This window comes from Oryza brachyantha, chromosome 4 (assembly GCF_000231095.2).
Source record: "Oryza brachyantha chromosome 4, ObraRS2, whole genome shotgun sequence".
NCBI classification, from domain to species: domain Eukaryota; kingdom Viridiplantae; phylum Streptophyta; class Magnoliopsida; order Poales; family Poaceae; genus Oryza; species Oryza brachyantha.
This window is the reverse complement of record NC_023166.2, coordinates 6,038,329-6,063,889: the sequence shown is the minus strand read 5'-3', so window position 1 is coordinate 6,063,889 and position 25,561 is coordinate 6,038,329. Positions and strand designations below refer to the sequence as shown.

Below are 25,561 nucleotides of genomic sequence, written 5' to 3'. Positions count from 1 at the left end.
AGGAAGGAGGAGGGGAAAAAAGGAAAAGAGGAGAAAGAAGGAAAAAGAAGGAAGGTAAATTGGACTTCGGCCCAATTTGGGAAAGAAGGAAAAAAAGAAAGAAAAAGAGGGGAAAAAGGAAAGCCCCACTCTTGCCGAGTTTTAAATTAATTTTTGGGCCAAATTTTATACTTCTGCAATTTAAGTTTAAATCCTGTTAGTCGATTTGGAACCTCGATTTACTGAAATTAATTCCTTAGAGAGATTTTTCCTGAGTTAATTAAGCCAATTATTATTTACGAATTTCTTTTACGAATTAGGCTTGGGATTAAACTCTGGGTGTGGCAGGACTTCATTATATTTTTATTTCCTAGATATTAACTCAATAATTTGTATATATGCAGTCATTATATATATATATATATATATATATATTATATATATATATACACACACTATACTATACTATATTATACTATACAGCGCTCTGAGTGCTACGTAATACCCAACACATGACACACCCGAACCAACTCAGTTCCTACACCGTCCACCAATAGAGCAACCACCCCACTTGTACAAGATGCACTTAAATTTTAACTTTTTGAAATTACTTGCTTGCAGGGTGCTCTGAATAAAGTGAGTTAAGTTTTGACTCTTTTCAGTCAAATTTTAACTTATTGAAGCACAAATATAAGCCAATGAACGTGAGTTAATTTTTAACTAAACAACCAACACATTGTTCAATAAGTGGACAGTCACTTTTGAGTTAATTTTTGACTCAACACGCAACACCATGCTACCTATGAAGCCAGTTATTTTTTAACTCATACTGGATATGGCACAACGCGATTGGGTCATCAGTTAATTTTTAACTCCTCAACCAGTAAATGCACAAATTCTTTTCATGTTGTCATCAATTAAATTTTAACTCCACAGTGTATCGTAGTAAACATTCCACGCATATATATTATCTTTTAACTCAACACGCGTATGTGTCAGTTATTTTTTAACTGCACTAGCTTTTATTGGAGGTGGTGGTAGGGGGTGGGCTGACGTGGAGGTTGGTTGGTTGATTGCTGTGTGACGTGCTATGCTGCTTCGTACCACGTAACGTTTCTGTAATGTGCTATATATATATATATATTTGGAATCATGGACTTATCCATATATGGTCAAAAATTTCTAACAAGGTTCTTTTCTTTTATGGAAAAGAACAATATTCTTATACCCCATTAATTCACCACTTGCATGCATACTAGCCCTGGCTTCCCCTATCTGTATAGAATCCTTCAGTTTAGTTGGTGGTCCAAAATCATCGGCTCCAATTAGCTAGTCGCCTATCAGTACTGTGAGAGGGGAACATACATGGTCCCAATTATCAAAAGTTGTATAAACACACACATGTGTGTGTGTTTGGGGGGGGGGGGGGGGGGGGGGGGGGGTGGTTCCATTCTTCACGAGTACAAACTCAAATCCCTTTCCAGAGCATGTGCCACTTTTTGCAGTATATGTGCCTCATGCATGTATGCAGCATTCGTTTTCGTAATCTTTTTATCATATTTAGTGGTCAAAAGTCTCTGTCTTCTTATGCATACGAATTTTTATAGAGGTTCCTTTAGAGGTATTTAGGACCTAGTTGTTTCTATTTAAGATTATTAAATCAAATTATTATAAGCTAGAGTATGTAATTGATAGCAAGATAAGTAATTACTTTAAAGTAATCAAGGGTTAGTAGGTCATTAGCCGTCTAATAATTTGGAAAAAAAACGTACACAAGAAAACTTATTAGATTATAATATTCGATCTATAAATGATAATAAACTATCGTAATAATCTAATGGTTTGTTTAGATTATTTATATAATCTATATAACAACGATCATAAGCTGAAATCAACATGGCCTACCTGAGTTCAGGTTTGCTGCTGCGTGTGTCCCATGACCTAGATCTATAGTTGGTCCATGAACCGTACATTACCGTTCCATATAGTAGCCTTTCTGGATTGCCTGAAACAAAATACCCTTTGATTATTTCCAAAACACAGTACTACTATAAATCAACTAATTTGAACTGAATAAAACTAAATCTGGTAATTTCAAATTAATTTCATACTTAGCTTCAATCCTAGCATCCAAAGAACAGAAACAAGATAGAACGGGTTGTCGACCTATATATATATCCCTCAAATAAATTTTCCAGACAGTATGGCAAGATTTTACCCTGTTTTGATGAATCATAGGAACTCTCATCTCCGCAACAGCTTGCAGATCCTCGTCCATTTCTGATTTATAGAAAGTGGCTGGTAACAAGTGAGCTAGAGTGGACCATCAGGAGGTAGGAGCTGGATGAAAACGGTTCGGAATCTTTCCGGATTCCGGACTAGTTTTTGGAAACGGAAATTGTCTGTCGGAACTTTTTCGGAATTTATTGGAAACGGAAACAGATTCGGAATTTTTTTTCTCGGAAACGGAAACGGAGACGGTAAGGATACTATCCGTCGGAAATCGGAACCGCTCGGAAACTTTCCGGAATTTTTCTCGGAAACTTTCCGGAATTGTTCTCGGAGTTTTTCTACATGTCTATATGACATAAATCCAAAATATCAGCCCAAATAGCCTAGCCCACTTCAGCAAGTTGGCTTTAAGTCCTTAATCAAAACATATATACACACACTTTACTTTGTAACAACTTGTATGATGCACAATTTATTTTATAAGATAATATGATATGTGAACTTTTATAATAATCCGCGTGATTTGCTCTTTACTATAATAATTTATAAATTATAGTCTTTATTTGGTATTTAGACAATCATTAACATAGGTCATAAAAGGTAGTATGGTTACTTGCTAATATTTGAAATTTTGATCTATTGTTTTAACAAAATTGAAACATCGGTTGAAGAGTTTTTATATTCTAACAAATTTCCGTTACCGTATCCGCTCCGATTTGAATTCACTCTGTTTTCGTATTCGATAATATTCGATTCCGTTTTTGTATCCGAGGTTTCCGATTTCGATTTCGATTCTGATTCCGAAAAAGATATAGAAACGAAAACGGTAAAGATGATTTTCGTCCGTTTCTACGCCGTTTTCATCCCTGGGTAGACACAAGCAAGCCTACGGAAATTAGTGCTTGAGCCCCAGAATTGTCTCTCTAATTCCTAGGGCAATCCTATCAAGAAGTAATGTAAAATTATGGAATAAAGAAAGATCTATTAGGTGAGCCCCATGTTTTAGAAAATTGTTGTATGTATGATAAAATCGTAAGATAAAATGTTTCGTCGGCCATCCATCTGTTTGCAGCGTGCGTCCTTATGTCGTATCGTACGTATAGCAATGCTCCATGTTTCAAGCAATTACTGGCTCTGTACCGAGATTTATGTCTTGTTGTATTGGCACTTAGGTTTGGCCAAATGGAACAAAGCCTGTAGGTATTAACCCTTACCAACGCCGGCTGACTAGCTACCTGTGTTCGTGTTATTATTGAGGTCTTGTTTGGTTTAGAGTTACTTTTGGCTCGACCATAAATTTGAAAACTTCAATCCTGTCAAATCGATGTTTGCTTTGGAACAAATGTTTGCCCACATTAATTGGTTTAAATCATATACAAACAAATTAATTTGGTAGTGCTAAAACAGGCGGTTTTTCCACTAACAAAATCTTGGTACAAAAAGATGGTTCCAATCTCAACAAGCCCTTACTTGGTGCACCAGCTAGTAAACAAAATCTGCAATACTGGAAATACCTCAGGAAGCCCTTACTTGGTGTATACCCCAATTGAATTTTAGAGAAAACAAATCACAACAATAAAATAGTAACTGTGTATTTTTAATAAGATTAATAGTCAAACATATATTTAAAATTAAATCGGCTACGTCAAAAAAAAAAGCAGTAGGAAGAAGTAGCTAATAGTATATCTACTCAATCCAAAATATAAGTATTTGTAGGGTCTTCAGCATAGATCGATTAAGGAGATGTCAAAAGATTATCTTTTGGTTATTTTTGAATTTAAAATTGATTAGATTTCTCTTTCTAACCATCTAATCGATGGGCTCTAAAATTATTAAAATGATTGAAATAATGAGAATGCAGAGATGTTTATATTAGAGCAAATATAATAGCAGGCTATAAGCTGGCTATATGCTTATGTGGATGAGAGAGGGGATGAAGTGTAAGCAGGCTGTAAACTTGTAGCCAGCTTAGGCATAAGAACCAAGAAACTCTGTGAGAGTGACATGTGGGTCCTGCATTAATGATGAAGAGCTAACTAGTATATGGGTGAGCTAAAAGCGAGTATAATAGTAGACTATAAGTTGACTATAAGATGATGTTGAGGAAAGAGATAATGAAAAAGAAGTGTGATTGTCTCTCATGCAAGAGTTAGCTATACACCAACTCTAAAAAAATACATTAAATGTAAAGGTAAGAGAAAGAGATAAGAGATAAAAATTATAGCCAACCTTATAGCCGATCTATTATATGTGCTGACTATAATATAAGCTTATAACTAGTAAGTTGGCTTTACTATTAAACTTGCTCTAAGAGAAAGCTTGTTGGCTATAGTATTAGTCTTGCTCTTACAAAAGTAAGCCTAGAACCCTGGACCCTGAAAATAATTATTTTTTAATAGCAGGCGGCTAGAGGTGAGAAGAAACAGTGGCCAACTTGTGAGCAAACGAAGAGGGGGCATCATCCTCCTTTAACTTGCTATACCGCGTCTCCAACGGCGCCGGCCGGCCGTCCGTCCGCGGTCCCCGGAAGGATCGGACGGCGGAGGGCGCCCCTCCGATTCGAATGTTCCAACGATCGATGTTCTTCTCTTCTCCTGCATATGGCTGGAGGAGCCGTGATTCCCCGGGCCCCACCCCCCTTCCGATGTCACCACCCCGCGGGCCCCACCTTAGCTGATCGCCCCGGACCCGATCGCGAATCCGATCGAGCTCTCTGTCTCTATATAAACCTCACCCCCGCTGCACCACCGCCGCGCGCCGCCATTGCCGACCTCGCTGCAGAGAGCTTCTATCTTTACCTAGCTAGCTAGCTTCTGGTAGGTATGACGGGGGTGTGGGTGTTCGAGGACGGGATGGTGAGGCGGGCGGACAGCGAGGCGCCGTCGAGGGGGCGGGGCGGCGGCGGGGCCGGGGGCGGCGGCGCGGGGAAGGTGCTGGTGCACGTGCCGAGCGGCGAGGTGGTGACGAGCTACGAGGTGCTGGAGAGGCGGCTCCGGGAGCTCGGGTGGGAGAGGTACCTCAACGACCCCTGCCTGCTCCAGTTCCACCAGCGCTCCACCGTCCACCTCATCTCCGTCCCCCGCGACTTCTCCCGCCTCAAGCTCGTCCACATGTACGACGTCGTCGTCAAGACCCGCAACGTCTTCGAGGTCCGCGACGCCGCCGCCGCACCCCCTCCATGATCTTTGATCATCGTCGTCTTCCTCGACTCCGGCCACGATCGTATGTGTGTATTGTATGATCTGTATTGTATAATCCTACTATATATATGTATACGCAAAAAAAATACCAGCAAATTAAATTGATACGTACGTCTGCTAGCTATGGCGTACGTACGTTTGCTGGTTTGCTAGTGTGTTTCAGTACCAAGTATGAAAGCCGTGAGTAGATATTGTACTTTATGCCTCTGCTTGATTGGTTCTTGCATGGTGGCAACGAATCAATCATCCATGCGTTTTGTGGCAGTGACAAGAGTAATCAATTACTTAATTTTGTCACGGTATGTTAATTAATTACTATGTTGTTTGTTGATTAATTACTTCCATGTGATTATGTGTTTCTCAGATATTGGGCTTTTGTTTTGTCCTCTCTTCACTAATTTCCTCTTTTGTTAAATGGCGCCGTTTCTCGATTTGGGATCCATCCTATGACTTCATGAAATTGCATGCTACAGATCGACCCATGAGGGAGATCGAGATTGAATGACAGTGACAATTTCAGTAGAAAATCCATTCAATCTATAGGGCTTGCTGGTAAGAAACAAGCCAACACTAGCAATTTTGAATTATCTACCTTAATTACGTTCTCTCAAAACCGTTATATCGTCAAGACATAATAGCTGTTGCCGCACAATATATGTACTCCCAATGAAATTTTTATTTATTGTCAAGAACATAGATCTGCTGTTTACATTTTAAATGCATTTTGATTTGTTCTGCGGAAATAACATTTATGAAAGGTCACACTGTACAAATATTTTTGTTTATAGTGTCAATGTTCAGAATAACAGTGGAGAAGAAATGAGGTAATTAAGATTGGGAAAGCCATATATTGTAATGAAATTCAAACATCATCTGATGAATCACTACCTTATATTGTTTTTATATGCAACAAAATAGACGAAGGAGCCAATTTATATGTATATTATATTATTTTGACCTTGTACTACTATATCCCTTGTTGATTAATGTATTACGGTTTGGCTTTTAGACTTAGTGTTTGACCACTCCTGGTATTCAAAAGTTTAGCCTATATATACAAACATATATGTTCTGCTTGAGGTGTTTTTAATGGTAAAACAAGCCAGCAAAATTGAAGAATGAGACCAATTGTCAAATTTCATATAAAAAATTCAAAGTGGCATACATTTCAAAATCGAGGGAGTATATATATATATATATATATATATATATATATATATATATATATATATATATATATATATATATATATATATATATATATATATATATATATATATATATATATATATATATATATATATATATATATATATATATATATATATATATATATATATATATATATATATATCTGTGTTGTGTGTTACACTTGAAAACAACACCGTCACTTCTCTATCACTCCATCATCATTCATCACACGTTAAAGACCTAAAGATATTTTCAAAATTACATATGAATGTTTACTTCAAGAATTTCACAGAAAAGAAAACTATATTGCTACACATAAGGATTTAATAGAAAATATATGCTTAATTATATTGAAATTACTCATTTTATCTGTTTGAACTTTCTACACTACCCTAGTTAGCTAGGTATGTACTAAATAACTTATAAAAGGTCCAACGTAAATCACAACACTTGTTAAATATTGTTGATTTATGTATCAAATTGCCTTATCTATGTTGATTTAAGTCAATTAGGTAGAATTTGTCATTAACACAACAGTATGAGTTCTTCTTATTTTTTGTCTGCTGCAATATTTGCAATGGCAAATCAAAGGCTAGGTACACATTATTGAATGAGCTGTAATAAACTCCTCTATCGATTTCATCACATATCGATCTGAACTTTCATTTTTGAGGATATGTGTTACATGTACTTCAATTCTTCAAAAATGAATGGATAATTTGCTTAAATTCACAATTGGAGACAGCATTCATGCGTACCGTTGTAATATATATTGTTATATATAAGAACTGTATAGCCGGCCATTATTGTGTTATTTATTTAGTATACACTACTTTCGTTCTATATTATTGAATTTTTTGGGTTTGTCTATATTCATCCATTATCAATTTATATGTTTCATATATGTGTCTAAATTCATTAACATATATATTAATTTAGGCAAGATTAAGAAGTCTTATAACGTAGAACGGTGGAAATACCTATTTATGGGGACCTAAAAAAGAAAGCACAAATTTTCGCATAAGAAACACAAACCAAATGTCCGTCGATCGACAAAGACAGCTCGAACAACATTAATTGTGCTTTATGTGGCTGGAATATATAGCTGGCTAGGATATATAACTGGACGGCACTTGGGACATACTATATACAAAACAATAGGACAGTGACACTACTTAAATTTGTCTCAAGTTGTTGCAGTGATATAATGCACTTTTCAATATACATGTGTCTCAGATTTTTTTTTTCTAAAGATCACAATGACTAAGCAATGTAAACATGCATCACAATTAACTGCATTTTTCATATATATTTATGTTTTTTTGGCTATATACCTACATTTCTTCTATAAGTGTTGCACTTTGTAATACCTCACATGCGTAGCATATATAAAGGGTGTTGTCTGCATGTACTAATAACCAAATCATGCCAGAATGTTTGTCAAATATACTAGTCCTATTAGATTATAATTGGACTTTAAGTTATAATACCAATAGCGGATGAAATTAAAGTCAAACTCGGTAACCTGACAACCCTTTAAATATAGAGAGGATACCATAATATAATAACAGTAGAGATATAGTGTTTGCATAGTAAAAATGATGTTTAGCACTAGTTTCTTTATGTCATAAAGAGTATACAAATCAGGACTAGTGTTTTACATTAGGATTGCTCTAATATATATTATTATCTTTGCTAAACCATACACAAGATATATATCAAAATTCAACATTAGAAGTGTTCATATAGCTCTAAGGTTGTGTCTCGATCTCCTACACGTGAGAAAAATATATGGCCTCTTCAAATACATCCTCTATGCGCTATGCCCCGCAATTTATTGTCAAGTATCATAATTTCTTTATGTAACTGAATCTACGATGAATGGAACATGTGTGAAGGTGCGACTCATGATACTATTCACCATGCATGAGAGACGGCAATTTGAAAACGTTCTCTTATACTACATCTAGCTAGCTAGAGCTCTGGTATTGGAGCACATACATCCATGTCTGGACAACTATGTAGGCATATGCATGTGGCCATGTGCAGTGTTCCATATAGGCATGTATTTCTAGTAGGATGGATGTGGGTCCATTTATACAAGATTTATGGTCGACTCTCCATAAAAGAACTAAAATTTAATTTCATATTCTAAAGTAGACTTAGTTTATTTAGTTGGAGTATAGCTAGCCATCGATGGATTGCCCGTCTACCGACCTGCGCTCATCGCTACTTCTATATTATTATATTATAGCTATATGTCTTTCTCGCCGTTGTAACTATATATATTAGCTCAGTACCCTAACCGTAAAACCACAACAATTAATATTATTCAGAATGAATTTTTCAATAAGTTGCTCTTATTTGATTCAATTCAAACTAGATGTTCACATTTAAGATCAAATTATAATTAAGCCTGCAACATAAGATCAAAGACTACCTTCATCATCATCTAGTGTTGACTGGCCCTATTAATGTTGTATGTTCTTGATGTATTAGTCTCCCAGAATAAGTCCCAAGCTACCGGCGGACATGCCACATATGCACGTGGTTCCATCCCCATTTGAAACTCTATATAACTCTATGTGTGGACCAGTGTAGGTTGGACTATACTCGATGGAAGCTAGGTGTGTGTGGATGCCAGATTTTCAGTGCACCACATGACAAGGTGCACAGTACATATCTCTACTGTGTAGGCAGAGATATGTACATCGGGTAGAGTGGGCAGCTTAGGCTTGAGCTCTACATCGGGTAGAAAAATTATAGTAGGAAAGTATATATTTGAGTTTAAATTTATTCAAAAGATTTACACTCTATTTACTAAGACTTAGGTTTGAGATATTTGTTGTTCTGCCCATGCTTGTAGGGGTCCAATGCCATAAGAGTCACAACTCTAATGGTCCACGAATTATCAAAGATGCTAGCAAGGGAAGTGGTGAGGGAGCCGTAGTGTTTCATAAATGCTACTCACTCTGTCTCGGATCTCTTATCATTCTTAGTCCCTCCGTTTCACATATAAGACTTTCTAGCATTATCTAGATTCATATGGATGCTAATGAATCTAGATATATATATAAATTATGTATATTCATCAATTGATAAATTTAGAGAAGACTAGAAAGTCTTACAATATGAAACGGAGATAGTAACATTTATTTATTTTACTAGAGTACTTGTTATTCATATGCTCACGTTCTCACAATCCAAATGCATTCTTAGAGGTGGCCATTTCTTATATATATTTACATGCTTCGGTTGTATTCTTTTGGTTGATGAAATATCATCAGATTTTATTATATAGTTATTTATTAGTACAAATAATAAAATTAACTACGTACTTATATAATTGAAAACATACTTTACAAAAAGATGAGATATAGAAACTATTTGCAAAAATATCTACCGTTTAGTAGTTTGAATAGAGCACATATGCAAAAGCTAAAGAGTAATCTAGTGCAAAAGATCACAGCCACGAAATCAACATAGTCAAGCACAACTGTTTGTTGTGAGATTTGCTAGAATAACAAGCACGCCCTGCACTCATTCATACTGTGAATTATTCTATGTATACTACTTACGTCCTTGCTACAATAGAATTACAGTATAATTATATCAGTGTGTCTATGTATATTGAGAACTTTTTTCTCGAATACGCAAAAGACTTACGCGTTAATATATTAGTAGGAATAGATTATAAATACAAGACGCAATAGGCCACACAAGCCTTACGCAGAGACCCAAAATAGAACGAGCGACTAAGGGACAACAACATTTCAGGATATTGACAACTGCAATACTTATTTACATAGCATGGTGAATTGCATCCAGGGTTTGGACCAAAATATCCCACAATTTCTGAAATTATGGTTGCGTTGGTGCCCCCGAAAAAGAAAATCGTCGAAACCGATATATATTGAAGCCTGAGTGCATCATATATCACCTTAGTTTTCCTGTAGATATCACGGGGATTCCATAAGGATGACGCAATACGAACATGTATCCACTGCCACCCAGGTGTCCACCGACGACCGGCCGGCGAGCAACAGCCAGCCGCGCTCGCCACCGGACAAAACGCCGGTAGCCGCAGCCGGAAAACAAAAAGCCTTTCCCCGCCCCGCCCAACCCGCTGGGGTGGCGAGCGAGACAGCCGGCAGCGCGGGAGCACTTGGCGCTCCTTCCTCACGCACGCCCGCCACGGCCCGTCGCGACGACGGCGTCGGCCTCGCCGCGCGTGCGTTGGGTCGCCCACCCGCCCGCCCGCCCGTCGCCGTCGTCGATCGACAACTGGCAACTCCGCGGCGTTTCCCCTTTTCGCCAGCGCTCGCGCGCGCGCCGGAGTCGTATCGTCCGGCAGGGTGCCGCACGTGAACTTCCAGCGGCGCGGCCACGTGAGGAGTGGGCCGGGGCCACGCGCGCCCGCACGCCGCACGTCGCCGTCGCGCGCGCCGCGACGGCGACGGCGACCGCGTCTACAGGGCGCTACGGTGTAGGGGCTCGCTGTCGCTCTCGCCGTCGCTGTCGTGGGCACGGCCGGACGACGGCGGCGCTGCCGGTGGGCCGCCGCCGCACGTACGGTCCTGCGGTGACGTAACCACGTCGCCGTCTACTAGAATTGATCTGTGAATTTTCTCCAATCACATGATTTCTTTTTTATTTCATTAGTGTAATCGAATCCTTGCACTGTTGCAGCCACAATATATATCCACGTTAACGTTTTTTTTTTTTGCAATTGTTAAAATCCGTCGTAGGTTTTTGAGTGAAGAACATTCAAACTAATTAAAGACAACCGCTAGCTATGCTATAATTACATGCTAATAGCACCGTAAATTTGTTATAGTTATATATTGTAATTTTTTTTTTGTGGATCAGTGGATCGAATTGAGATTTGGGAAGAGAAAAGGAAAAATAATTTCTAGAAAATCTCGATATTTGTATGGGCAGAAGTAAAATAAACTTGCAATGCGTATTTTTGATACTTATATAAAGTTACAGCATAATTAAAATGTCCTTTTAAGTTCATTTTTTTTCAGAATAAGATGCAACGTACGTTTTAGGTTTTTTTTTTTTACAGAACCAAGTACAAATACAATCTTGATTTAACGTGATCACACAAACCCCAATAAATGTTCACGCCACACCCAATCCTACGACGACCTTTATAGACTGGGTTAGCTTTACGCTAAGATTGATAAAATTACTGGTCACCACGTACGCCTCATTGACTGATACGTTATCTACCACTAAAAACAAGAATTACTGGCCTTAAATACAAGTACCCATATGAAGAAAAGAATTCGGTAGTCAATTTCTATGCGTAATATTTGTTTAAATATCAAATAATTTATTTTTTGTGGCGGGTTTAGATATGTGCATACTAAAATTTCAAGTAAGTTTGGCTGGCATAATGTTCTATTTCCGCTTTGCAGCGAATTTTACATGCGAAACTGCTAGCTGGCTTACTTTTTAAATAGTAAAAAATATAACCATATGAATACATATTTTTTGTAACTAGCTACACAAGAAAAAAAATACTTAGAAACATACAAATGTAACTACCATATAATTAAATTATAGTTACAATATAAATAACTATTGTTTATCATCAATTTTTAGAAATTTTCATAACTATCCGTATTGTATTTATTAGAAAAAAAAGTGCGAGTGTGTGCATAATAATGAATCATACACGTCCATCTAGCACGCAGTATCGTTGCCGAGGCCTTGAGTCTCCGAGAGTAAATTTTTACTATTAAGTCCTCAAAAAACATTCTCGATCGTTATAAAAACCAATATTATGGGAAAACACGTCAACGTGTGAATTTATAGGTATAATTTTTACACGCTAAATATATTCGTAGCTTAACTTTTAAAAAAAACTACGCCTTAAAAACGAGGAAGTATAATGTAGTTAATAATTGAGAATACTGAAAAGAACTTCGGTAATGTGGAACCAAAGCGGGAAAACCTTCGAATGCCTCAAAAGGTCCCTTTAGACACAGCCCGTCCATTTCAGGGAGAGATTGACAGCCCAATCTTGGCCAATTTTAAAATTCTTTGTCCAACTACTTTCTGTTATTTGCTACTACTAAATTTCAGGAGATTGCCGTTCTTTTTAGTTGGGGAAAATTTTTTGGATTGATTGTCACATCGAATATACTGACACATATTTAAAGTATTAAAGGTAGTCTAATAACAAAAACAATTACAAATTCCGCTAGGAAACTGCAATATGAATTTATTAAGCTTAACTAATTTGTTGTTAGAAATATTTACTATACGTAGAACCACGTTGTCAAATTATGGCGTCATTAGGCTTAAAAGATTTATCTCGCAAGTTACACACAATCTGCGTGATTAATTTTTTCCCTATATTTAATACTCTATATATGTGTCCAAACATTCGATGTGATAGCGTGAAATTTTTTTGTTTTGGAACTAAATATGGCCTGCATGTAACCTAGACGAGATTTGCAAAGTCAAGGGGACAACTAGCGGTGGCAATTTCCCCCGTGAGGCCGGGTCCCCGACGGGGACCTGCCCCTACAGGGCTGGGGTCGGGGAGGATTTTCCCCCGCGGGGGAGCAGGGACAGGGCTCTGATAATTATTGAGGGCGCGGTCGGGGATCATAATTCACCCGTGGGGACCCGAAGTCTCTATTAAATCCTTCGGAAATCAGTCCATGGCACAAAGAAAGCCTAACAGGCCCACTCACATGGGATAGCAAACCCTAACTACCCGTCCCGCCACCCATACCCCACAACAACCGACTGCCCCCACACCCCATAGTTGCCGAGGCGGCGACTGCCCCCACCTCCCGCATAGCGCCGCAGCACCGGCTCGCCGTCCTCGTTGCCGCCAGTCACCGTCGTCGCGCCTCTCGGCCACCCTCGTCGTCGACTCCGCCCTCATCGTCGATTCCGCCCTCGCCGGCCTCGTCGTCGACTCCACGCTAGCGAGCCTCGTCGTCACACCGCCCACCTGGCCTCGTCGGCTATGCCTCGGCCGCCCTCATCCTTGCGCCGCCCAGCTGCCCTCGTTGTCAACTCTGCTCGGTCGCCGCGCCAGCCACACGCCTAGAGATGGCAGTGGGGACCCGCGACCTGAAACCCGATGGGTATTTACTCCATTAGGGTATGGTTATGGGCTAAATGCATTACCCGTGGATAAGTAAACGGGTAAATACCTTCACCCAACAGGTATGTGGGTATGAGAACATTCCTATGATACCCATACCCGTTTACCCGCGGGTAATAAATACCCGGAAGCCCAAATGAACATTGTGGCCCATATATGAAATTAGCCCAATATGAAAGCCTACGTATTTAAGCCTTAACTCATATATGAAATTACGCGGATTTATGTATTGTCTACTACTACTTAAGTACTACTTGATGGGATTTATGGTATTCTATGACTGATGTGGATGCCTTGTCGTTGGCTGGTTGCTACAATTGGATCAAAACATTTTATGTTTATTTTTATTGTCATGTCAAATTTGGTGGGTAAATGGGTGACCCGCGGGTGAGGCTTACCCAGGCTGGTATGGGTATGGGGAATTTTTTATACCCGTGACAGGTATGGGGATTTTGGTGGGTCTAAATTTTAATGGTGGGTATGGGTATGGGGTACCAATACCCGATGGGTATTTACCCGTTGCCATCCCTACACACGCCTCCTCGCCACCCGTCGGTTGCCGCCGCCATCTATCGCGAGGCCCCGTTCGGGGTCGGGTCCCCGCGGGGTCGGGGACGGGGGTTGATTCAGCCCCAATTCCGGCTTCGGGACTGGGGCCGAGGGGAGGAAGTCGGGGGCGGGGACGGGGCCGTTCTTGGCCAACCCGGCGCCGACCCGCCCCGTTGCCACCCCTAGGGATAGCGCGTTGCATTCTAGGCAGCACGAGACTCTGGATCTAGAGAAAGAATCGTGTAGGGATAAAGCTATGTCCATTTGTATGTTGAAAAAGTATTCTTTTTATTGTTAGGGTGTGCTAAAATGTGGGAAAATACAGTGAAATAAATACCATCAAGCAGAGAAAAGGGTAAATCGTTTGTTTGGTTTGCTAACATGCCAAGGCATGGGATATCAAACCATGGGCTAACTTTGGCATGCCAATATTTTGGCAGCATAATGTATCTCATATGCAATTATTTGTAGCAATCTAAACATTTGCATCATTGAAAAAGGGAATCTCATGATGCCACTAGGATGAGCACATCATCAAACAAGTTTGAACCATTGGATGCATAATTTGGATCAATAAAACCATTGGATCAGAATGTCCAATAGCAAATAGTTGGAGTATGATCAAATTGAACTATTCTAGAACAGTCAAGCACCTCCCATAAGTTGTGTGACTTAATGTACAACTTATCACATACTACGATTACATATTTATCATGCATTATTCTTTGAGATAGATAGTTTATTATTGATTAATGAATATGTGATTCGTTGGTGAGACTTTTTATGTTGTAAGTTACTATTTCATCAACGGTTTCCTGATTAAATATCACATATGAAATAAATGTGATTAGATGTTTAGTACATGTAGGATGGCAATTTCACCCGCAGTTTGGGTCCTCGATGGGTACCAGCCCCTACGGGTACGGGGACTGGTCTTAATTTTGAGCCACGGGTAACCGGGTCTAGGGCCTCGCATTTGGTCGGGTGAGGGGACAGGGATGGAGTCCTACCCGCGGGTGACCCGCACGGACCCGGCGGGGGTATATTAGACTATAATTACAACTCGTAAAAATACAAAAGTCCAATCCTAAGCCCAAATATATAACAAAACCCTAGATGCCATCTAGTAGTTGTAGATCCTCTCTCTCTCTTTCTCTCTCTTGGTTTGGCTTAGGTTGGGTGGCGGGTGGAGGCATGGCTCCAAGCGGCGGGCCATGGCCGGCGGATCCCTCCCCCTCCGCCTCGCCCGGTCCAGCTGGCGGCACACGCGGCGGGCACGGGGCGTCCCCCGTCGAGCGTCAAGCGGCGAAGGGCATCGCCCCTCGGGTGGCCAGGGGACGTGGGGCATCGAGCGGCCAAGCGACGCAGGGCGGCGTCCAGCGGATCCTGGTCCCTCTCCTTCCCTTGGTCCAGTCGGCGGCGGGCGTGGGACGGCAGGGCGGTGAGCTGGCGCACGGTGGCGTATGGTGGTGCTTTTCTATTCGGATCCGGGTTCGGGTATAGAATTCGCGTGATAGGTTCGGGTTTGTTCATGTCCAACCTACCCCCGACCCGTCACGTTGCCATCCCTAAGTACATGTATTGATTGATGATCATATATCATGGATCACGGTATGGAGATACCAAATCGATCATGTGAACACATGTTGGAGAACATGATGTTGGATAGATCCAATGTGAGACACTGCGAAAACTATATGTGATGTGTCATCGGTGTTCTCACTAAGTGTTGATGTGTAATCCATTGACTTGAGATTATAATGGTTCTCAATATGTGTAATGAATTGCTATGGAACTACTAAACGCTACATCATGATTGGTTAGTTATAAAAGTGGTCTTCGAGCATTTCATGAAACATGTAGTGGGATTTGAATGATCAAGATAGAATTTTCCCCTCCATTGGAAAGATATCTCCGGGCCACTCGATGTTATAGATTATGTAATTTCATGGCCATGCTAAAGGTGATTGAGGAGTCAATCACAAGTTAAGTAATCTATTTCGAGATCAAGAGAATGATTGAGCTATTGAAAGAATGGCACATATCTAGCCATGAGCTTAATCTATATCGTGAGGCCAAAAGATTAATGCAAAGATACACTTTAGGTTCAGTCGATGTGATCTTTATGGATACTTGGCGAGTCAATATGTTTTGCTAGGAGCCGTTGTTGGCATGTGAATCGAAAATGAGTTTTAGGTTGTAACCGAGTATTCATGAACCTATGGGTCACACACATAATGCACTGGAATATGGGAGTTGGATATTGATCTAATACGGGCTCAAATCAGATAGAGATTTGAAGAGGACTCGTACGGGCCCTGGAGGTCTGGTTTCATGTCTTATATATACAGGGTTGAGGAGACTGGTTTGACATGTGAAAACCCTAACCGTCCTCTAGTCCTCGTCTAGAGCCAAAACCCTAGACGCGTGCAGACCCACGCACGACGTCCTTCCTTGTATGTGTGGATACCAAAACAGGCATTACTAGATCGTGGCGATGATAGGCAAATTTGCGTCCTGAGGTGTATGTGCGTGGAAGAAAAGATCGAGCTGCAATGATTGACTATTTTCTCTACACCGGCGTGCGTCAGATCACCGATACTACTTCGGCTGCACAACGCGTCGTGCGATAATGATCTATGATCTACTACTTGTATTGTTCCTGGTTTACTTTATAGAAAATTTTGTTTTATGCTATTATAGCCTACCCGTATCCCTACACATGTCTTAGGTGGCACGGAGAGCAACCTCCCCTATAAGGAAGTCTATGTCCTGTAGAATAGGTAAGATGGTACTAAACCCCTTCCATGTTACCTCATGAGGTGTGTTTTTATGATTTTCCAAATAATTAATCTTCGTATGGCCTTTAGCGCATATCTTAGTTCAAACAAAAATCAGGAGTCATGCATATATGCAATATGTATAGAACATTAATGTTTGCCAACACACATACATATTTATCTACTAAAATCTATATGTATAAACACAGCAATCCATGGGCGTCATCAGAGCAACAAGGTTAATTACATTCTCCTTCTCCATCAAACCAATGCATGCAGGGATGTACATCATATTACTGTTAATGGTTTTTTGGAGAGTGGCTACACAGCACTGATCAGCTGGAGTGTTTCACTGAACAGGCCACTACTTGTGCCCAGTGCCTAAGCCTTGTCTTCACAAGTTGAGGGTTGTCACCTGTTATGTTGCACGCATCACAACAGCAAAGCAGACAAAAATTTACACAAGTTAATCAATATTCCCAAAAAAAAAATGAAAGGGAAATTACTTGTAGACGAAGGACAATTAGATCACCCATTAGAGGGCAGTTTCTAATGTCTCCCATCAGATAATAGAAAAACAATGAATGAGGGTAATTAATAATCTCTATGTTTTTTTATTTGACATTATTAACTTTTGAATATGAACGTTTGTCTTATTCCAATTTTTTATCTAAATATCTAAAATTATAAAGTCATGCTAAAGTTCCTATAATAATAAATCAATTCATAATAAAATAGTAATTAATATATTTTTCATATAAGATAAATGGCTAAAAATATAGCTGAAATTAAACGGCATTAAATAAAAAAGAAAGGAAGTATGTGGGTTGATGGGTGACATCGTGCGTCACGTTGACATGCGGATCCCACGTGCTATTCTAATATTCAAATGTCTTTATATTATCTCCGTTTGAGATTATTAGATATTTTGCTGCATAAAAATTTCATATAGGTACTACTAAAATTTATATTTATGGATAAATATAGGAAAGAAAAATATGGTGTAACCTGAAACACAACCAAAGAGGGAATAGTGATCGACGTTGTTGTTTACCTGGGCTGCAAATCTTCCAGGAGTCGACGAAGGACGAAGGTGCGACGGGGCTACCCGGGTTGGACGCGCCTCCACAGAGCGTGGACGACGACGACGTCGGCGACGGCAAGGAGCTGGTGGACAGCCGCATCCTGGGCTCCGAGAGCTGCCGGTTGACGGCGAAGTAGAGGTCGAGGGCCGGGAGCGTGTCACAGAGGTTCTGCCCGCCGCTCCCCTCGTCGAACCCGAACCCGAGCTCCATGGACCCCTTCAGCTCGTCGAGGTCCTCGTCAGTCAGGCTCTTGGGCGCCCGCTCCCCGCCGGACCCCGCATCGGCGCCGTCGGCGCCGAACATGGCGGCGGCGGCGCCGCTGCTCGCCTCTTCCTGATCCGCGTCCTGGAGCGCCATGCTGCTCCGCCGCCGCTGTATCTGCCGCCGCCGCTTCTCCCACTTCACCTCCCGGGTTGTCTCCTTCAGGGATAGCTGCTTGGACAAAATCCTCCTGCCGCCGCCGCTGGTGGTGCCGCCAACCTGCTGCTGCAGCATTCTTGCGGCCATCGCCGCTGGCGCAGCGACCTCGCCTTGCTCCCTCCCGATGTAGAGCGACAATGGCGGCGGGCGCGGAACAACTCGCCGGTGCTCCTTGCCATTGCTGCCCATGGCTTCCGTGAGCGAATACAGTGATCAATATCCCGCTATGTATACCACAATCTAATCGAAGAGCTTTGTCGTCAATGGTGTGTGTGTGTTGGCTCGAATGTTGCGGCGGCCGCTGCCTTTCCTCCTCGGAAGAAGGGGATCTCCCCGGCCGGCCGGCGACGACGGATCGTCGATCACGCAGCAGCTGCCGCTCCACGGCTCACGACAGCTGCTGCAGGAGGAAGGAGGGAAGAGGAAATGGCAGGACGTAGAGAGGCAGGGCCGGGGACATGCTGTCCTCTAATACCAAGGGGAGGGAGGAGGAAGATGGAGCCAAAAATAGGAGGCCACAAGCTGTCCGAGCATGGAATCATGGATATGCTATTGCTACCCCCCAAATGGAAACGATGAGGGATGATTAATTAGGTTAATTTCTAATTAACCTAGAGAAATCCCTGCCACTCATGTTGCAATAGATGCTTAAATTAGGTTTAAAGCCAATATAGGCACCAACCATCGAAATAAGGAAAACGGTGTTCATGCTGTCTGTAGTAGCTAAGGGGAAAAAACAGACATGGCCTAGTGCAAGGTTAACAAGGTCACAATAAATCGTCCTCGTCTTTTTATTTCTGTGTACATTTGTAAGCCAAAATTTAAAATTTTATTCTTACAATCAGAGTTGATTTAGAGATTTTTTACCAAAGTTTATTTTTCAGCTCTATCTTCTATATCAGTAAAAATATGCATATAAAATTTTTTACTCAAATTATTTTTTGTTTGTAAATATGTTGTTGCCTTTTTACATGAAAATCCAAACAAATCACCCCCATGTTCACACTTGTATTCTACAAAAAGAACAGTAAAACATTATGCACCTGTCGAAGCGATTTTCGTTTTGTGTTTTACATTGCCACGAAATTGATATATATTGGTATAATCTGAATCTTGTCCATTGTTTAAATGAAAATCTGAAACTTATTCACTCAAGCGAACTGAGTTATAGTATCATCAGTTCATAGAATCTATGAAAAAACAAAACCACTGCTAGAAGGTGCAAACGAGGACAGAAGAACATCTTGAACTTTCCCTCCCTCTTCTAACATATAGCTAGCTGTGCACTTATCAATGAATCACTCAATGACTCAAAACTATTCATATCATATAGATAACAATTTCAAAAACAGTATCTAACGAAGTAGTTTCTGCTGTCGCCCAGGGGAAATATGGCTTTTAACGAATAACAAATCAGTTCACTATAGTTTTTTCTCAATAGAACATTTTTTCTCTCCTGAGTCCTGTCCTGAGTCCTGACTGGGTTGGTACGTTACCAAAAATCCGGTTAACACTACGATTTATGGCCTTACCTCTCGGGACTAGTGGGGTGATTGTTCGGTATATTAAAAAAATAAATGATATATTTGCAAATAAAAATAATTTCTGAATAAAAATGTTATGTGTTTTTATGGATTTAAAAGTTAGTGCTAAATAATAAAAGAAGATGAAAAATTTAGCTTATATATAAACATAAGTACAGGGTTTTTTTACCATCCTTGAAAAGTATATTTTAAGGTACCAAAAATTTTGGTACAAATTTTTGGTACCTCAAAGTACTATCTCAAGGTGTAGCACACTTTTTACACTAAAAAGGGTGGTACTTTGAGATACTTTTTAAAGAGCATCCCCAATAGCTCATTTAAATTTGGTTATTCATATATTCATTTGGATGATCATCTAAAACACTTTTATCCCTCATATTCTTTTGTACTCTAACAGATCATCTATATATGACATCCTCTATATCTATTTGAAGGATTGGAGAAAGAACATCTAAATATAGAGTTTCTCTCTCCTAATATGGATGACATCCAAAAATAGATGATGAGATAGATGTTTTGCTGGAGCTCAACTTTTACTCTTCATTCTTTATTTTTAGGATGAAGGATAAGACAGATAAGTTGTTGGGGATGCTCTAAGAATGATTAAAAAAACTCTAAGTACAAATAAAAGGAGGAAGCAGTAGAGCCCAGACTCCAATGTAGATGTATCAGAACAGACAAGGCGGAATAGGACGCGTGAGGACGAGCTGTTACGAAAGGAGCCACCTGCTTGGGCGAGAACGAATCTGATAGCTGAAAATGTATTCTTTTTTTCTTTTCCACGAAGCAATTTCAATGTGCAATGAAAGCATGGAGCAAATAAATAAGAACAGGAAAGAGGTAGTGCAGTGCGACGGCTAGCTCGACCTCGACCTCGACCTCGACAGTAGAAAGCTGCAGGCCGTACTGCACGCGCGGCTCGATCTGGCATGGTGGCTCTCTCGGTCCCTTCGCCCCCCCAAGACGCATGAGACGTACGTGACACGAACACTAAAACGGGCCAGGCACATGCAGCCCCCAGACCCTGGGAAGCCGGCTAACTGGCACGCCTGCGGCCCACTGTCCCACTAGGGCTAGTTTGAAGAAACTAAAAGTCCACATTTAGTCCCTCCTGTATAGGCTTGGGTACTCCGTGGGTAATCCGTGGCATGCTCAATTAACTAAGTTTTGTCAAAGGGTAAAATAAAACTTTGTTTGTTTAGTGGAACTAAAGCCGGCCATGGATTACTTCAATGCATAAGTTTTGCCATAAGATATTACAAAAAAAAAAAAGAAAAGAAAACCTTCGCTTGGACTCCCTAACGGCCAATGAGGCCTTCTGCTCCTTTTTGCCGCTGGTGCTGGCGGCAGATTTTTGTCTCCCCCTCACCCCTCACCCATTTCGATTTTGTTCTAGTTTTGCTTATCAAAAGGTAACCAGGTGTGGAAGGAAACGATGACATGCAAATCCATGTAGACCACACCATGGTTGCATGTAGTACAAGATCATGCCAACATGAAAAAATCAATGAAGAGGCGGGATGCCCCGCCGGCAGATGGTGAAGGAAATTCCTAGATGGCAGAAGATAATGAGGGTTTGCAGTGTCAATGACCTGGGGGTGGTGTAGCCCACTTCCTTTGGCTCAGCGTGGTGTTGGGTTAGGCTTCTTTTAGTTTCCAAAATGATCACATCAAATTTTTGGACATTTAAATAGAGCATTAAACATATATAAAATGAAAAACTAATTACACAGTTATGAAAAAAATCTTGAGACGAATCTTTTGAGTCTAATTAGGTCGCGTTCGGCTGATGGGTGTAAGTTAACTTATGAACTGGCATAGAAAACGTAGTAATAGATTAGTACATGATTAATTAATTATTAATTATTAAAAAATATAAAATAGATTAATATGATTTTTTAGAACAGCTTTGCTATAGAAATTTTTTGCAAAAAATACACCGTTTAGTAGTTTGGAAAGCGCTTGCGCAGAAAACGAGAGCGGATAAGTTAACCAGTGGGGGGCGACGAACGCGGCATTAGTCCATGATTAGCCATAAGTGCTACAGTAATCAACATGTGGTAATGGCGGCTTAATCAGGCTTAAAAAATTCGTCCCGCGGTTTCCAACCGAGCTATCAAATTCGTTTTTTCATTCGTGTCCGAAAACTCCTTTAACATCCGGTCAAACGTTTGATGTGACATTTTCCCCAAAAAATTTTGTCATCTAAGGGCATTCCCAACCCATAACACTAGATATAGTTTTCATAAACTCCGCATCATCAAGAAACTAGTACTAAACACGTCTCTTCCAATACAAACATCACTATTCCATACTTCAATTTAATGCTACTTATCTCACATGATATCTTGAAAAAATTGTGTAGAAAACATGTCTTATGCAAGACATGGTTTCATTCTCTTTACTCATTTATTCACTTGTCACATCATCTTTCATATTAGATGATAACTTATTTAATGTTATGGACACCATCCTAATCATTAGGTTGGGAATGCCCTAAACATGGCCTTAGCTGAGGAGCATCCTGACACCAAGAAAGGTGGTCGATCCATTCTTTCTTGGACTAAGATGCCCTCGGTGACTATTTGATGGAAGTAAAATCTTAGAGAGGGGGTGAATAGGTGTCTACTAGAATTACAATAACTTTTAGCATAATTAAATACTACCTGAATAGTCTAGTTGGTTGCCAACGGTCTGACTATCAAAAGAGTTAGATAATACAAAAACCATTGGATTATCATGTCTGTGAAGAGATAGAATGTCTAGAAGGGGTAGGGATTAAAGCTTAATCCTATTAAAGTTAATAGATTGTGTTAGAGATATGGTCTAAATTATTATCTATAATATACTTAGATTATATTACTAGTTTTCTACTAGGTTTCTTCTAGCCGATTTCTATTAGGAGTAGGATAGTTTTCTAACAGTATTTTGCTACACGGGAAGAGTGCAATAGCCTGGTGTATTCTCCTGCTATTGTAATCATCACCTCATAGTGGTTATTGACGGTAAGCGCCATGGTTTTTCCAGTAAGAATTTTCCATGTTAAATCTGCTTATCATTTATGTGACCAATTTCCCTAACAGATTGTATGTTGCATTTGTCATTTTCTTTTTACCGAGAAGACCAACCAAGTTGTGTAAATAAAATTCAGTCAATCAGTCGTTGATGACTGAATTTCTCAATCTCGCTTCAGTTCTGGTTCATTCCACCCATGTCTGCTATAACCTGTACTTTTTTTTCAACCCTTTTGGTATACTTCTGCCGTCATTTCTTAAAAAAAAACCAAGAAAATTGATTAAGGCAGCGTTCTTTTTAAGGATGGTTTTGGCTGATTTGTCACAGAAATATAATTAGCATATTAATTAAATATTAATTATTTAAAAACATGGAAATGAAGTTATTTTAATTGCTTTACCCATATTATTTATAAAAATATTTTCATACGAAAGCACCATTTATCGGTTTAAAAGTTTAAAAGGTAGGTACGCTAATGGATATTGATATCGGGTAGTAGCTAAGCTACTTTAGGAAAAGAATGAGAACAAAGTGTAGAAACATAATGTGTTTGAAATGTCATTTTATCGAAACAAATATCTATACTGTCAAAACGTAGAGCCACGCTTTTTTGAGCGTCGGAAAAAAAGCAATTTTCTCATCAAATTACCCAACCTGACGACGTTATCCTGCAGATATATAGATCCAATTTGCACTCTTCAAACCGATCGATCACCAGTTCATCACAGCAGGCAGACAGATCGAATTAACAACCATACATAATACTACGATCGAGTTCTAGACTTCTAGTATTATATTATATTATATATATAAACACGATCATGATCAGGTCAGAGATCGATATATTTAGCTGGAGATCGATTAATTAATAACCTTATATATAAAACCCATACTTATTATTGCTAGTCGTACACAGGCAAGCAGCTCAAGCTTAGCTGCGTGGTGGTCGTCGTCGTGGTCTCCGGCGGCGGCTCAGTCAGCGCGGGAAGGCGGCGATCTCGACGCCCTTGTTGCCGAGGGAGGGCTGGGGCGGGTCGTAGGCGCTGAAGAGGCGGTAGGAGGAGATGAGGGAGAGGAGGATGTAGCAGGCGACGGAGCCGAAGGTGATGGCCACCGACGTCCTCGCCTGCCGGCAGAAGCTCCCGAACACGCCGCACGCCTCGCTCCACGTCACCTCCTTGTCGCCGTTGTACGCCAGGTACAGCAGCTCCGCCGACGCCGCCCCTGCCGCCAGGATCAGGTACGTGAACACCTGCACATCACATCATCGATCGAGTGAGTTGGGTATGATCGAGAGAAGAACGGATCGAGAGAAAAACTGTAAATCTGTTGAACCTGATCGAGGAGGAAGACGATCCAGGAGCGGGAGAGCGTCGCCGGGCGGGGCACGGCGATGTAGAACGCCGACGCGAGCGAGTAGGCGGCGCAGAGCCCGTTGGCGTACACCAGGTACCTTTGGGTTCCATTCCATCGCCGGAGAGAGAAACAAGAAACAGATCAGAGGAGAGAGAGATGGGAGGAGAATGGAAGAGGCGGCGGTGGCGGCGGTTGCGTACTTGAAGCCGCCGAGGTCGGAGTAGGAGACGGCGCCGTACTCGTTGGTCTGGGAGTTGCGGAGCATGACGGCCATGGCGGCGACGCAGAGGCCGAGCGGCGCGGCGCGGAGGAGCGTCTCGACGGGCCGCACGCGCGCGGCCGCCGCCGAGGCCTGCAGGTCCCCCCCGGACTGCTGCAGCGCGCCGTCGATGCCTCCTCCCGTTGCCGGCGCCGCCAGGACCTTCTCCTCCGCCATCTTCGACATCTCTCCCAAAAAACCAAGAAACCAAGAACACACACCTCACGGCACAAGCTCAGGGCTCAGAAGCTATGGTGGTTGCTCTCAGCCGGATGCGGATGTGGAGGAGGAAGGAGAGGAAGGTGGGAGAGGGGGGATGGACGGGGGGAGGGAGGCGGGGCATTTAAGGCGGTAGGGTGGTTGGAGCGCGGCGTGGGGCGGCCATGAATGCGGCGGGGGGGAGGAGTTAATGGCGCGCGGTGGCAGTGTCGTGTGGGCGAGCCGAGCACGACGAGACGAGACGGCGCCACGCGGGCGGTCACGGTCCGTGTAGCGTGCTAGGACGGGACGGAGAGCCGCGCGCGTGCCAGCCATGCCGCGCCGGCGAGAGGCGGCTGCTGCTGCCGGAGTGCTGGGTCCCGGGGAGTCCGGAGCCGGAGCGAGCGGTGGTCTGACCCTGAGTCCAATGCACGAGGTGACTTCATTGTGTTTTCCCGTGGAAATTCTAATAGAACGATACCAATAACCTCATTTAAATTTAGTCATTCACATCTTCATTATTTAAACTAAAGTCATCCTTTGTATCTCTTTATACTCCACTAGATCATACATATATGGCATCCTCTATATCTCTTTGTAGGATGGAGAGAAATCATC

The 25,561-nt window shown here is 41.3% G+C and overlaps 3 protein-coding genes across 3 annotated transcripts; 1 reads left to right on the top strand and 2 right to left on the bottom strand.

The window, feature by feature from the left end:
- Positions 1-4,981: 4,981 nt before the first annotated feature.
- LOC121054271 (flowering-promoting factor 1-like protein 4) lies at positions 4,982-5,720 on the top strand. The gene has a single exon (XM_040523589.1). It carries the CDS (start codon positions 5,034-5,036, stop codon positions 5,391-5,393), a length of 360 nt encoding a protein of 119 aa, XP_040379523.1. The 5' UTR covers positions 4,982-5,033; the 3' UTR covers positions 5,394-5,720.
- An 11,528-nt stretch (positions 5,721-17,248) lies between these two features.
- On the bottom strand, positions 17,249-19,034 carry LOC102717057. The gene is made up of 2 exons (XM_006652089.2): positions 18,121-19,034; positions 17,249-17,481 (listed from the first exon to the last, which is right to left on the bottom strand). Exons 1-2 carry the CDS (start codon positions 18,758-18,760, stop codon positions 17,402-17,404), a joined length of 720 nt encoding a protein of 239 aa, XP_006652152.1. The 5' UTR covers positions 18,761-19,034; the 3' UTR covers positions 17,249-17,401.
- Positions 19,035-23,762: 4,728 nt separating this feature from the next.
- LOC102706467 (CASP-like protein 2A1) lies at positions 23,763-25,069 on the bottom strand. Its single transcript, XM_006653174.3, has 3 exons — positions 24,687-25,069; positions 24,466-24,583; positions 23,763-24,382 (listed from the first exon to the last, which is right to left on the bottom strand). Exons 1-3 carry the CDS (start codon positions 24,929-24,931, stop codon positions 24,107-24,109), a joined length of 639 nt encoding a protein of 212 aa, XP_006653237.2. The 5' UTR covers positions 24,932-25,069; the 3' UTR covers positions 23,763-24,106.
- Positions 25,070-25,561: the final 492 nt, after the last annotated feature.